This window comes from Mixophyes fleayi, chromosome 5 (assembly GCF_038048845.1).
Source record: "Mixophyes fleayi isolate aMixFle1 chromosome 5, aMixFle1.hap1, whole genome shotgun sequence".
Classification (NCBI taxonomy): Eukaryota; Metazoa; Chordata; class Amphibia; order Anura; family Limnodynastidae; genus Mixophyes; species Mixophyes fleayi.
Window position 1 is genome coordinate 224,478,613 of NC_134406.1, and position 15,046 is coordinate 224,493,658.

General features: G+C 38.4%; 1 protein-coding gene across 1 annotated transcript in view; it reads left to right on the top strand.

The window, feature by feature from the left end:
• The first annotated feature begins 810 nt into the window (after positions 1-810).
• The window catches only part of XKR4 (XK related 4), a 296,773-nt gene continuing 282,537 nt past the window's right edge, over positions 811-15,046 (top strand). Inside the window, exon 1 of the mRNA XM_075213524.1 lies at positions 811-1,800. Within this exon, the coding sequence (XP_075069625.1) occupies positions 1,097-1,800 (704 nt within the window). The 5' untranslated portion in view covers positions 811-1,096. The remainder of the gene's footprint in view (positions 1,801-15,046) is intronic.

Consider the following 15,046-nt stretch of genomic DNA (forward strand, 5'->3'; position numbering starts at 1 on the left):
CAAGGTCATTGTTTGCAAACAGCTTTTTGGCCAATTAATTTTAATAACCAGCTCATTTTAGAACTCAGAACTCACACTTTGAAATGCTATGGCAATAACCTGTAACTGTTCTATAAATGTTTCACTGTAGGTACCCTACAGATATATAATATAATGACCATTAGCCTTGTGTTCCACACACTCCTTAGCTCCTCTATCATCATTCATTCTACCTATCCATTATATCTACTTTCTCTCAGATGTATGAATGAAATATTTTTCTCCTCACTTCCCAGAAATATATCATGCCAGTCACAATAAAAAGATGCGGTATTCACTAATGCATATGTCTGAGCCTCAATGAACCCTTTCCCAACTCCCCTTATCAAGTTGTATTCACCTCGAGCATGAAATGGAGTAACCTCTCCAGTGACAAGCTCTTATTTATATATTAATCAATGAACTGCAAGATGACTGAAGCACCAGCGAGCAGGTCCATCTACGCTATCTAAAGCTGAGGTGATTCCTTATTCAAAATGCATTGTGCATTAAGGAGTCATAGGGGGGGGTGCTGAGTTTTGGTGCTAGGGGCCGTCCTTTATTTATTGTGAATGGTATAATGCATTATGCTTTGTGGGTCCCTCTATCCTCGTTTCACCTCTCTCTCCGCCTTACTGCAACCCCCTCCTCTGTTTCTTTTGCTTCCCTGTTCTCTCCTGCACGGGTAGTGGAAGAGACAGGGGAAGGCAGAGGAGAGAGGGATGAGGTCATCCCTTTCCCCATCCGCCTGTGGAGGAGTGGGAGGGTGGGGAGGGCTGTGGTCCAGGCAGTGTGGCTGCAGGGTGAGGTTGGCTGTCTCACGCAGACAGGCGGCGCTCCACACGGCCCGGCCCACGATCTACTCAAGCAGGCTGAGCCGGGAGAGCACAGGAGCACAAGAGGCAAGACAAGGGGAGTGAGAGGAGGAGGAGGAGGAGGGAAGCCAGGGGGGAGGATGCAGGAGAAAAGAACCGCTGTCACATAAAGGAGGGATTCTTGCTCTTTCCCTCTCACCCCTTTATCCATCGCTCAAATTTTTTCCTTTCTTTTTTTTTTTTTTTTTTTTTTTTAAATCATCATGGCCGCTAAGTCGGACGGGATGTTGAAGATGAAGAAAAGCGACGTTGCATTCACCCCGTTGCAGAACTCCGACCACTCGGGCTCTGTGCAGGGCTTGGCTTCAGGATCCCAGCCGGGCTCAGGTGTTGGGGATGGGGGCTGCTCGGACGCCAGCTCCCGGTGCTGCTGCAGTGGCGGTAGAGTGGCTGGTGGCGGAGGAGGTGGTGGTGGCGGCGGGTCGCCCTCTCTGTGTCTGCGCCTGGGTAGGGAGCAGCAGCGCTATCTGGTGTGGGATTGTCTGTGGATTCTGGCCGCTGTCACCGTGTACTTTGCCGATGTTGGGAGTGACATCTGGCTCTCTGTCGACTACTACCTGCGGGGTCAGCGCTGGTGGTTCGGGCTGACCTTGTTCTTTGTGGTCCTGGGCTCGCTGTCAGTGCAGGTTTTCAGCTTCAGGTGGTTCGTGCACGATTTCAGCACCGAGAACAGCTCCCAGTGCACTCCGGTGGACGGCAAGGCTGCCAGCGGCTCTGCTGCGGCAGGAGAGGGGGATGTCCGACCTTCCACCCCACAGAGACAGGCTTCTACAGCCAGCAACAAGCCCAATAACACCGCCAGCACCAGCACAACCCGGGCCAGCAAGAACAGGTCTGCCTCCTGCTCCTTCTGCATCTGGTCCATGCAGTCACTCATCCATATCCTGCAGCTAGGACAGATCTGGAGGTAAATACACTTGTGTAGTGTACACACACGTCTGGCTATTGTCACAGCTTGTTTAATAATATTATCTCTGTGCTGCCGACAATGACCATGTGCTAAACGAAAATATATCATATAGTTGTGTGTGTGTCTTCACACATATACATGTATTTAGTCATATAGGTATTCCATAACCAGATCGTTGCAAAGATTTAGCAGTGTTTGATCTGGAAATGCAAAATCAATGCAGTGTCTTTAAATGTCAATGTACCAACATTACACTGTTGTCGCTTATTACAGTCATTTTTTTTGTTAAGGTCCTTGATAGAAAAAAAAAAATAGTTGATAATACCCAACTTATTTTAGTCACTAGGTGAGATCAAAGAAAATATAAAAAGTCCACCTGCTATTATTTTTAATGCTATTATTTTTATTTATTATATTTATGCTTTATTATCATCATCTTCATAACATGTATTTTGCTTGATATGCATATAGTTTACAGTAACTTGGAACATGCAGAATTTGAGCATCCAGCCAAAATAAACTACCAATGCATTTACATTGAATTTACCTTGTAAGTAAATGCCTGTACCCTAGTGGCACATACAGTATTCCCTATAAAAAGCATGGCAAACCTGTAAGTGTAGGGGACTGCAAGTGATGTCATGATTTATGAGCATAGTAAGATACAGCTCCTGGCAGACATGTGACAGTAATCCCAACCAATGTACCTTTCAAACCTTACTTTTCAGATATTTGCATGTATATTGTGGTGCTCACACAATGCCTAGGTATCTTTTTGCTAAACTAAGTGTTTCTCGATTTGCTTTGTTGATATCAATGTATTACCAATATCCTACGGGGATTTGAATGTTGCTAGTATTATAGTTTACTTACAGAATTGTCTACATTTTATCCATTGGTTGCATAAAGTGGTTTTAAAATTGTTTTGAGTAATTACAACTTAGTATAGATTTACTGAAATATTATTTCCTATTTTTTCTTTTTTAATGCTGATGATTGTTGTCAAATCATGTATAACATGGAGACCATATAAATCATCTGCCTGGGTATTACTCTTTCTAAGGATGGTGCTTTCGAGGGCCAGGAGGCTTCAGCTGGCATCAGCTTTAATAATGTAAAAAGAATAGGATCCCTGCTGTGTCTGCTTAGCGTCAAATTATCTCTGAAAACACTGAATGACTAAAACCACCAAGCTCACAGTTTAAAGTCTGCCATACATATGTCTGTGTTATATACAACAAGAATAGAGCAGTTTATGTTGTCCAGTGTTTTATTTTATTTTTAGCCATGAGCAAATTGTTGCATCTTTGGATCAGAGCGGTGATACCTAATGTCCCTTTGGCATATTAGTCCAGTAGTGGCACTCAATCTATATGTCTTAAGTGTAGGCAACTTGTGCAAATCTGCTACTGTCATGTGCAATATGTTAACAGTTAACCTAAGATGCCTATACCTGGGGTATAGTAAATTAAAGAAAATATTTTTATAAGTATACTTAGACATTGTGACTGACTATAATAATCCCCCACTAGACGTAAACGTAATCTTATATTTACTGTTGTAACCTCGGATATGGTTCATTAATCGTCACTTTTACTTACTCAAACAAACTTTTATATAAGCACATACATAAGCATTTTGTAACAGCTGTCACTCTATACCAGTGTTTCTTCAGTCCACTCCTCACGCACCCCTAGGAGCTCATGTTTTGAGGATTTCCGTCTGTGGAAACAGGTAGGATAATCACTGACCCAGCCAAGTGCCTGCCCATGATTATAGAAGTCCTAAATACATGATACACTGTGAAAGTATATGAATTGAAATGTTTATATAAGATTCCCCCTGACAATAGAGGCTAATGTTCATTGCCATCTCTCGCTAGTTGAATTAATTAGATAGTCTACTTTTAGCTCTCATTCATGATTGTTTACAGGTTATTTATAAAGCATCAGAAATGGTTCCAGTTTTACATTTGTTTTCTTGTCTTTCTCTATTTTTTTACATACTGATCGGCGATTGCTCTACTGTATGGCCAGTGTTTTAATTGTACCCTAGAATGTATAAATAAGAACCTTTAGTTGTGGTTTCAAACATTTTCTGAAATGTCATATTAAATATTAATAACAGGCATATGACACTGCAAGTAAATGATTACCATAATCAAACAGAAATATGTATGGTGTTCACTTAAACTATGTTGTGGAAAGCACATTATCAGTTTAATGATGTGAGTTCATTAATATAAAATAATTAGTGTTTTTTATATATATATATATATATACACATATATATGCGTGCATGTGGGTGTGTTCATGAGAAAATCAACACACAATGATGGGTATTCAATTGTTGCTTTTAACGCGCTGAAACAAAAAAAAATGAGCGCTCTAAAAATATTAGCGTTAATACGGTAATATGCGCGTAAATACCGTTAATACGGTAGTTTACTCGCTGAATTTCATCTCGCAGCTGGGAGCTGCGTGATGAAATTTAGCGAGTAATTACCGTATTAACACTAATATTTTTAGAGCGCTCGTTTTTTTTTGTTATAGCACGTTAACGGCAACAATTGAATACCCCCCAATGTGTGATATTTGTATCTACTATAAATTACATATCTATATATTGCATACTAGCCTGTTTATTAGATACTGGTTATCATTACCTATAATTAATGTAATTAATGACATTTAGCTATTAGAGATCATTTTGCCACTATATTATTATAACACACATGTGCTAACTGTATAAAATCTATTAAATAATAACTGTATTAAAAGTAAGTTCCAATGTCATCACATTAGGATTCATTGGGAAAATGTTTGCATTAAACTGAATTATACACACCTACTACACCTCTTATTACACCCCCTATTGATAACTATTATGGGTATAAGAAGTTTCTGTGACCCTTATAGAAGTTCTCTGCCTACATCTATATGTTTTTCAATGGTGGCAAAACTCCTTGGTGACTGTTAATACACCTATAAGTTACAGGAAAGAGTTCATTATTCCATATGTAGTTGGCAAGCAGTGGTACTTTTGTATATTGCGGATAATGTATAATTTACACTATGTTCTAAAGACATTACACGTCATAGAGGAGCTCCATGACAATATAAAGGACAAGTGTTTTTACATCGATCACTGAACTCTATGAGTACTTCTCATATCCTTAATATAATGATATGATATCATGTATATGACTTGTTTAAGATATCTAACACATAAAATCAAATAATACAGTATACAGCATAATAACAGTATTTTATTTTAGCTATATTATTGGAGGGATAATGTTACTTTAACTACATATATTTAAATGTAATATAAAGTTGTGAGAGGGAGAACAGTGATCAATTTACTTTCTTTCTGCATTCACCATTTTAGTTGTGTTTTGTCAAAACAAGAAGCCTCTTGTTCGTGCTTTTACCCCCATGTACTGTAAACCATATACTGCAATGGTGATGTCATCGTCATCATATTAACTATGTTAGGTCACATAAATTACACTCGGTGACATTACAACTGTCAGTATACAGCTCTGATAGAAAGTTTGTAAACCCTTAATAATAATCAGTTTTCTTGCAAAGACTTGGATAGATTTGGCTAGAATTGGATTTGATCTTCATGTCATCCTTAATAAAAAGAAGAATCCAGCGCAGCAAATAGCACACACAGATTTATCTGTTTACATGCGTTTAAAACATTGTGATACAACTTTGACAATCTTTGCTGTAAAGTGTATTTGAAGCCTTCAGTTTGTCAAGTGTTGGCGTCTCATTTTGCAGCAGTCATTTCATCCAAACATTTGTTTCATTTACCTGTTGATCAATGTAGCGATACTCTTTCCTTATTGGTTTCATCTTTTGCTCACTTCTCTTCAATATTTTCCTTGTTGAGGACACATTAATATTAGCATTACACAGGGCAAATATTTGGATGCTTCGCCGTTACCTTGGGCTCTGTATGACCTCTTAAAGTATTGTAGACCTTGCTCTTGAAGTCAGTTTTGTTGAATGATCACTGGGGGAAAGTTTATCAGTAGCGTTACATTTCATTCATTTGTAAATATATTTGTGCTGGATACGTCATACAAAACCAACCTTTGGTATATAACATGTATACAACTACTTTAAATAAATAAAAACAAACATATATATAATATATATATATATATATATATATATATATATATATATATATATATATATATATAAATTGTTTATCATTGATTTGTACTAGATAAATCTATAATAGGAAATCATGAATAGATGAAGTGTACATTCAGTGCTCATGTAACATTGAGATGGATATATGCTGCCAACTAAAGTTTTGTTCATTTACAACTTACTGAAGAAATAAGATAAAGTGAGAACATTGCTCAGAGGTCATTGTGACTCTTCATTAGTTGAAAGTCAGAGAAAAGCAGCTATGTGCCATAAATGATGTCTATTGATTTCTGACTAACTCCCCCTGCGTGTTACCTGTCTTCTTTATGCTCCCACAAGAGTTTGGGTAAAAATTCTGTTATTGTTAAAACGTTTTATAGCAAGTTATACATTTTTTATATTAATAATTTGTATTACATATTTGGACATTATGTTTCTTATCTAAATGACATAAGATTTAGCGTAATTATTATGTAAGTCATATAAACAAATCCGATTTGAAATCAGATGAGTCTCTAGTTAGACGAATATAAACATATGATTAGTTGGTCGCTATACAGAATATTTCTGAAATTTCAATGTTATGGAAACGTGTCTGAACTTGACATAAAAAAACTACAATTTCTCTTAAAATGTTTTTGAATAATGAGTCTACTTCCTGTGAGGTAAAATAAATAATAATTTGATTTCAGGAGGAACTTTCATAATTTATGGTGTAAACAATTAGTTCCAAAAGCGTATACAAATTTGTAGTACATTTATCATTGCAAAATTAAGTTAATTTTATCTTTTGCCAGTAAAGTGCACAAAACTAATGTGAATTTTGAAAGGAAAAAGTTTACATTTGAAACTTGGAGGAAAACATCAATATCACAGACCCAACTCTCTATTATTAAAGTGTGGGTTGCAGTAATTCCTTCTTCAAAAATAGTAAAAAAAAAAAACATGCCCTATGGCTTGAAGTAAATAATTAAATTTTACTGTGGATATCATTGTTCTTACTGCTCTGAATAGAGTTTTGTCTTTACCGAAGAAGTAAATTCATAAAGATCAATTACAAAGTGTTACAATGTTCAATTCTGCAGCACAAATGCTCTTTTGTTATGTCACGCGCCTTCCTCTGTACATGATTACCAGGTTAAATGGGGATGGACAGGTATTTGTGGGTCCGGATAGTGACATCTGTGCGATTGCAAATGTCTGCACCATCCAATGGGGTAAATTTGGGGGACCAGGAGTGCTCTTTTCTAAATACGGATTAGGAGTAGGAGTGCGCCTGCATTTGCATCAAAATTAGCTTTTGTTTGGCAGAACTAAATGAGATTTAAATGAGATGAAGAGGTGGAGAGGGCACATTTACAGGAAAGTGAGAGGGGGCACAGAAATGCCTCACTGAAAAAGGACTTGATTTTCTAGCCGCTACAAATATACGTAAAATAGGATGTATATTTCACCTTTCAGTTGCACTGCAGAAAAATGCACTTGTAGACAACTTTGACCCATGTAATAAAAGCTGGTAGGGGGTATAATAAAAATACTTTAGCGGGTGATCCTACCATTTTGTAGGTTGATCTCTGAAGTGACGCTACCCTCTTTCCACATATGCTTTTTTCAACTGTGTCTGGTAAGCTGGGCACAGATATATTTTCTGGGGGCAGTTCCAAGACACAGGAATTGGGCATGAAATATGCTCAGCAGACATAAAGAATGAGTGAGGGTCTATAATGTCTTCCTGAGATCGGTGAGACGTTTGGTGTATGCATTGTTTTATAGAACCATTCTGCAGCACAACAAATTGAAAAAAAATTCAGCATAGTCAGATGAACATTTATTTCTATTAGGTCAATAAACATTTTGCCTTATTTTCTAAGACCTTATAGTAAAACTACTCTCCATTGTTATTTTTTCTTGCTGTGAATACACTTTTTCACCAAAAGTTGTTATAACATTGTAGAAAAAAAGCGATCCACTAGAATTCATGTTCTTTTAGCAGATTAATTGAACCTATAATATGGTGAATATATCTTCCCCATTTATCCTTTTGATTTATGTGATGTTTTATATTGTACTGATAAGCTATATCTTTTTATGTTTTTTTGCAGTAATGTCTACAAAAAATTACTATTTTTTGTCAGTTAAACTTCTTTCACATTACTTTGTGTTACATTTCAATAAAACGCTTTTAACTAGAAATGAGGTACATTTTCAAAACTGTTCAACAAAATATGTATCTCATTCCATATTTGGTCATGAAATTTCACGCTTCGCCAACGGAGTTTGTGTTCCTTCCGGAATTCCGTCCATTTTTATTCTGTCTTAGACTTTTCCCTTATTATACCCCATCTAGACCGCAGAGCAGAAGGAATAGACACAGTTGTTTCTCCAGTTTTATTTATAGAAAATGATGTCACCCCAGCTCTGTACATCTGAGAATTGGCTTGTTCCATAGCAAAATGTGGTTTACATAAAACTGTGCTGCAGTTTCACTTATTACCTTCAATTGTATGGATATTAAAGGAGAACAACTATGAATATACATTTATCTGGTATGTACCATACATGCAAAGTGTGCGATTTTAGGCCCTGTTTTGTGGGAAGGTAATATAGGCCATGCCTAGAGTGACAGAATTGCAGGGGCAGCAGGTTACCAGTTAAAGTTCTTTCTGTGGGTGTGTGGTGTTTAGTGGTTTGTGGTAGATAGTTCCTGCTGGTGGCATTCATAAACTAGGTGTGTAATGGAAGGTGGAGTTACTAGAGGGACAATATAAACAATATATGCGATATATACTGTATGATAATATGAGAACATAGTATGTCATGAGAGGTATTGTAGTTTTCGGTAGGTCTTGATTGCTTTTATTTAAGCTTAAAACATCAAAAAAACTTTACACCAAAAGTACAATAAAATTGGATGTGGAAAACCTCGCTTCAAACATGACACCTTCTGCAAACGCAATAGCCACTCTTTATTACATATGGCGACATATTCATGCTAATCCGCATCTTAGATTGAACAAGAGGTGGGAGTGGTAAACAGTGGGTATGGATAGAGGAATTCATGCTGATGGCTTCCATCAAAACCATAACCCTGACATTGAAATGCTGGTCCAAACTTCGACATATAGCAGACCCTGACCTCCCCTTTGACTCCATTACTAGATAATCCGGACTTTCCCAGGACAGGTCATTGGCGGCCTTCTGCCATTGGTCACGGGCGGGGGTCTCACAGGCCGGCCAGCTCTGGTGGGAGTCTCAGGGGTTCTACCTTTTGCAGATATCCAAACTAAATGGGATTTGGAGATACCTATGGCTGAAACATTCCCTGTATAACCCGGAGATATGTAAGATGGCAGGTAGGGAGCTCACCTCATAGAAAAAACAACAACAATCCTACAGCGCACAGCCAATTTGTAACTGATATGATTGAAAATACTTGCTTACATGTAAAAATCTAAATATAAAAAATACAGCATATCAAATTATTATGATTCAGGGTAAGCATATTCACCAAGTATATAAAATTATACGGATACTAATAAGATCTCATTGAATGTCTCTACAGTCCAATCCTGAAAAGTTCCTATAGTTGATAATGGTGAGACTGATCCATCTCCCCATACATCAGACTCCACAGGAAGAAAAAGAGTCCATTGACGATATGTGGATAAAAGAAAGATGCAATCAACATCCAATGTAAGGAAAACTCCGTTACTTACATATAAGTTGAATAAATCAGGTTCCTCTCGATGTTGAAATAAGGGTCCGTAGTGGATGTAAATGTTTAAACCAAAGCGTCCCAAGCGCGGAGATCTGTGAGGCTAATTGTTTGTATTGCCGACTTCTCCACTCGATCGATAGGCGGGACAGTCAAGACACAATAACTTTATTAAAAGCCAAAGTATGTAACAACTGACACATTGAATACATCAATGGTAATGTGATATCAATTGGAATGTACAAGAAAGCATCTCTACGTGTTTCGTTCTAATTATAGAGCTTTTCAAGAGCTCACCTCGTTTGAGACCCTGTGCACAACCACCCAATACCCAAGACACACTCTCTCATACATATACAAACTCATGATCGAACACACCTTTAGCTTGCTGCCTAAATACACTAGAGATTGGCAGAGAAATCTGAGAGATATTATTTTAGTGCCGAACTGGCATAACATTTTTTAGACAATGCCAGATCCTTCAGCGCTCGAGTTATCGAAACACAGTATAATGTCCTATCCAGGTGGTACCGGTGTCCCAGCCTATTAGCCAAAATATATCCAGGCCACACGGACCGTTGCTGGAAGCGTAACCTAGCACATGGCTGCACCTTTCAACATCTGATGGGAATGCTCTAAACTTTGTCCCTTTTGGGGGGCAGTGATACTTACTGTATCTCCAGTGAAGTCGCCGGAGCTGAGGTCTCCGATAGTCCCAGTCTTTGGCTGCTTAAAATCACAGACATGCCCATTTCTCATTACAAGAAATCCATACTGAAATACCTCAATTGTTCTGCCAAGGCTGTGATACAGGTCCACTGGAGGTCTCCAACACCACTGTCCATAAAGGAGTGGTTCGTGAGAATAGACTTTACATGTCCATGGACGATTTCATTTTATCCTCAGTAGATAAGTTTTGTAAATACTTCATTATATGCCCTTTGGAATGCTTGAGGTTCAACTCACCCGCACCTCGTCAGTTTACCATCTGATTAGAACTGGATGTACCATAATCCTTCGGGGCTAGTGCCCCGGTCCTCCTTCCCCTCACTTCCCTGCCTATCCATCCCTCTTCTCCTCCCCCCATACCTATCCTTCTATTCAGCCTAAGAATTGACGAGCTAGGTCTTCTGCTATCTACAGATAACCACCCCATGACTTGTGTTTACAGTTTAACTTTGAGTTAGTATCATGGTAATATGTTACTGATAGTGGATGTCCACCAGAAGCATTTGTTCCTCTGTTTCTGTAACCTGCCTAGGCTGTACCACTTTCAACAAAAGCAGATGGTACGGAAAAAAAAAAATGAATGTGGATCTATATCTTTCTATACATTTTTTTTACAGTGGTGTCTATAATAAATTGCAGAATACGATTTGGCAGTCAAACTTAATTTATGTTACTTTATAATATTTTTAAAAAAAGGAAAACAGTTGTCTTTTGATTAGAGGTGAAGACAACTTTAAGAACTGTATAGAAAAATATACATCTCTTCTACATTAGGTCACAAATTTGTGCATGTTTCACTAGTGGAATTTTGTCTTTTGTGTTCCGCACAAAATCCCCCTATTTTATTTGTTCCCTGCTTTCCAAAACTTCTTATATGTCCTATACATCCTGGCCATAACTATTTAACCCTCTTTGATGTTCAAGATGTTTTCATATCTGAACAATTTGCTCTTTCACCTTTAGTTATCATACTACCTGTACTAATGATAGGTGCATTTATTGCTCACTGCAGCACAAACTATTTACTGTTTTATGCTCAGTGCGAAAAATGGTGAATTAAAGACTTGTAACCACGTGTTCTGTGGCAAACAAAATGATCTATTGATCTATATGCTGGAGACTCAATGCTTGTGATTGTAATGTATTGTACACATTTTTCCTTGAAAATACTTTTGCAGGATAGGCTTTTATCTCAAGAGTAGAGGTCAAGCTGCAGGGAAGCAAAGTATTGAAGCTCAAGCAAGTCGCTTGTACTTGATATTGACTCATTCATAAAAGGCAACATTCTAACTGAAGTGACTGACAAGACACAATGAAACTATTGTCTATCTTTAGATATCATTATAAATAGTAAAACATTTTAATTGTCCTGCATGACTCGGTTCATGGCTGTCCAACCATAAACCCTGTGGCCCAGGTGTGGCTTTTCAAGACTTTTGGAGAGGCTCCACGTTTCATGACAAGCTACATTTGTAATATTATATTAAATAATTTTTTAACAGCACCCAGCCCACAAACACATAGGGTCCTATTTATTATTAAGCAATAATAGGACTAATTTTATATTGCTGCGATAGTAAGTTAAAACTTCCTATCACTGCAATTTACCATTACAGTTTCTCCAGGGCAAATGTGTGATAATTTGCTCCCTGGTGATACTGGCTGGCAGCGTTAAGAGGAGTCTTGCCAAATCTTGGGCTTGTACTTTCAGTTTCACTTTCATTTAAAAAAAAACAAAAAAAAACAAACAAATATATCCAATGTGTATACGTTTAGCTTGTTTACATTTTATTATCATATATATATTTTATATATTATTTTTATGTTACTTTTTCTTACATTTAAAAAAACTTGTGTGGAACTGCCACAATGTTTTCTTGGCTGAGGTACAATAGATTATCTTCTACAAATTTAGGTAGGAAAGTGTATCTAGTTGAAAAATGTAAGTATATGTACTACAATTTTATAGCACTTATGTTATTTCATTGCGCTTGAGCAAATAGGAGCAAATTCAATAATTCTATACACCCATCGCATTGATTAAGTGACCTGTATGCAATTTACACTGTTCATTTTATGTTCATGTTTATGTTAAACAAGCTCATGCATGCAAGGAGATAAAGTCAATGATCATTTATGTTATTGCAATGCATCCTGGTTAAATTCTATGACATCACAGTTGTGAAACTGGAATTGCTAGGTTGCAGGACAGTAAATATGACTATCATATTTCAAACTGCTCCATAGAATATTCTCCTCATTGAGTATTTGGCTCTGAAATTTCTCGGAAGAATGTATTTGGCTTTTACCTTTCTAGGTTAACTCCCCCTATTATTGTTTATATAGCTCTACCATATTATGCAGTGCATACACACAATAGGGTCCATTTTAGTCAGCAGCCAATCAACCTGACATCATTTCTTTGTGTGCGAGGAAACCGTAGCATCCGGAGGAATCCACTCTAACATGGGGGAGAACATACAAGCTCTACACAGATAGGGTCCTGGTTGGGAGTTTAACTCATGTCCCCAACTAACCACAGTACCGCTGTGCTGCCCTCTCATTTTTGTTCCACCTCCCAGTTCTACCCCAACTTCACCACAGGGCAGAAGGAATTGACTGACATTGTTCCAGCTCTATTTATAGACTATTAACCCTGCATGGTGAAGCAGAAACATAACTATTATTATTATCATCGTAGATATGTAAGATGCCACTGTGCCGTGTAGGACATAAACAGGACATACATAAAGTCAGACAAAATAAATGCAGACATAAAAACAAAGATAATGGCGGATCATGCTCATTAGAAAGCTTACAATCTAAGTGGAAGAGAGCACAGTTGAAACAAGAGGATCAAGTGTGGCTTAGAGTGGAGATTGGGACAGCTGTAAAGGTGTATTAGAAACACTAAAGGAGCAGTTCGATAGGTAGGAAGTGAACCAGGAAAGAACTATGTCACAAAGGTCAATGGAATGAAGGGTGTGTAGGAAAGAGGGTGATCAACAGTGTCAAAAGCAGTAGAGAGATCCAGGAAAATGAGTAGGGAGAAATGACCCATAGAGTTAGCAGCAAGTAGATCATCAATCACTTTTGTGAGAGCAGCTTCCGTGAAATGTTGGGAACGGAAGCCTGATTGCAGAGAGTCGAGAATGGAGTGAGAGGAGAGAAAGTGAGACAGGCATTTCTACACTGATCGTGTTTGGAGTCAAAGGGGAGGAGAGAAATAGGGATGTAGTTGGAGAGAGAAGCTGGATCAAGAGATAGTTTCTTTAGAATTGGTGAGATGAGCGCATGTTTAAAGGAGGATGGAAATGTTGCAGTAAAGAGAGACAAGTTAAAGAGGTGAGTTAGACATGGGCATGCAGTGGAAGAGAGGGAGTGGAGAAGTTGGGAGGGAATAGGGTCAAGGGGACAGATTGTACGGTGAGATCATGAGATGAGTATAGAGACTTCATCTTCATTTACTGGAGAGAATGAATTAAGGGTGGATTGGGGAGTGTAGATGTAGGGTGGAGAGCGTGGAATTTGGCATAAGTAAATATCTTGTCGATTTTTTTTTTTTTAAGTGGGTGGCAAAATCATGGGCAGTGGAGAGGAAGGGGGATGAGGAGGTGCAGGTGGCCAGAGAAGTAAATTGAAGGTGGAAAAAAGGAGATGTGGGTTAGAAGACTGGGTGGATATTAGTGATTTGAAGAATGTTTGGCTTTAGTCCTTTAATGTCTGCGTTCTGATTAGCAACATTGTCAATGTCGCCAATCACACTATCGACATTTTAAACCTGTCAGCACAGTGGAAGTGTCGGCATTTAGCATGCAAAAATGTTCATGTTGACAGGTCAAGTGCCAAAATTTCCGGTGCCGGAATTACCCCACCCAGAGAAAAGAGTTGTTTTAGTGAAGATAAGGGGGTAAATGTATTAATGTCCGGATTCTTCAACTCCGGCGTGTTCAGCGTCTTCGGCGACTAAATTTAAAGCGGCGCTGCATTGTAAAGGGAAGTTTCCCTTTACAATGCAGCGCCGCTTTAAATTTAATCGCCGAAGACGCTGAACACGCCGGAGTTGAAGAATCCGGACATTAATACATTTACCCCAAGAAGTAGATTAGGTTAAGGGTACTTAGGTCTCGTTGAGTTTGTGTGGATTTGGGTACAGGGAAGAGAGCATGAGGTAAGGTGAGGCTGAAGGAAAGGAGGTTGTGGTTGGAGAGTGGGAATGCTTGGTTGGTAAGACTAGATGGTGTAGTAGTGGGAGAAGACAAGGTCTAGGACGTGTCCATCATAGTGGGTGGGATATGAGGACCACTGGGAGAGACTAAAGGAGGTAAGTAAGTGAAAGATGTTTAGTGGCAGAAGAGACACTGGGGTTATCAATGAGAATGTTGAAATCACCTAGTATGAGTGTAGGCAGGTCAATGGATAGGAAATAAGTGAGCCAGGCCGCAAATTTGCCAAGGAATTGGGAAACTGGACCTGGTGGGCGATAAATGACAGCAACACCAAGGAGAAGAGGATAAAATAGACCCATAGTGTGGACTCAAAGGAAGAGAATGAGAGGGAGGGTTCAGGGGGAATGACTTAGAAGGTGTAGCTTGGAGAAAGTAGAATGCCTACTCCACCACCTTGT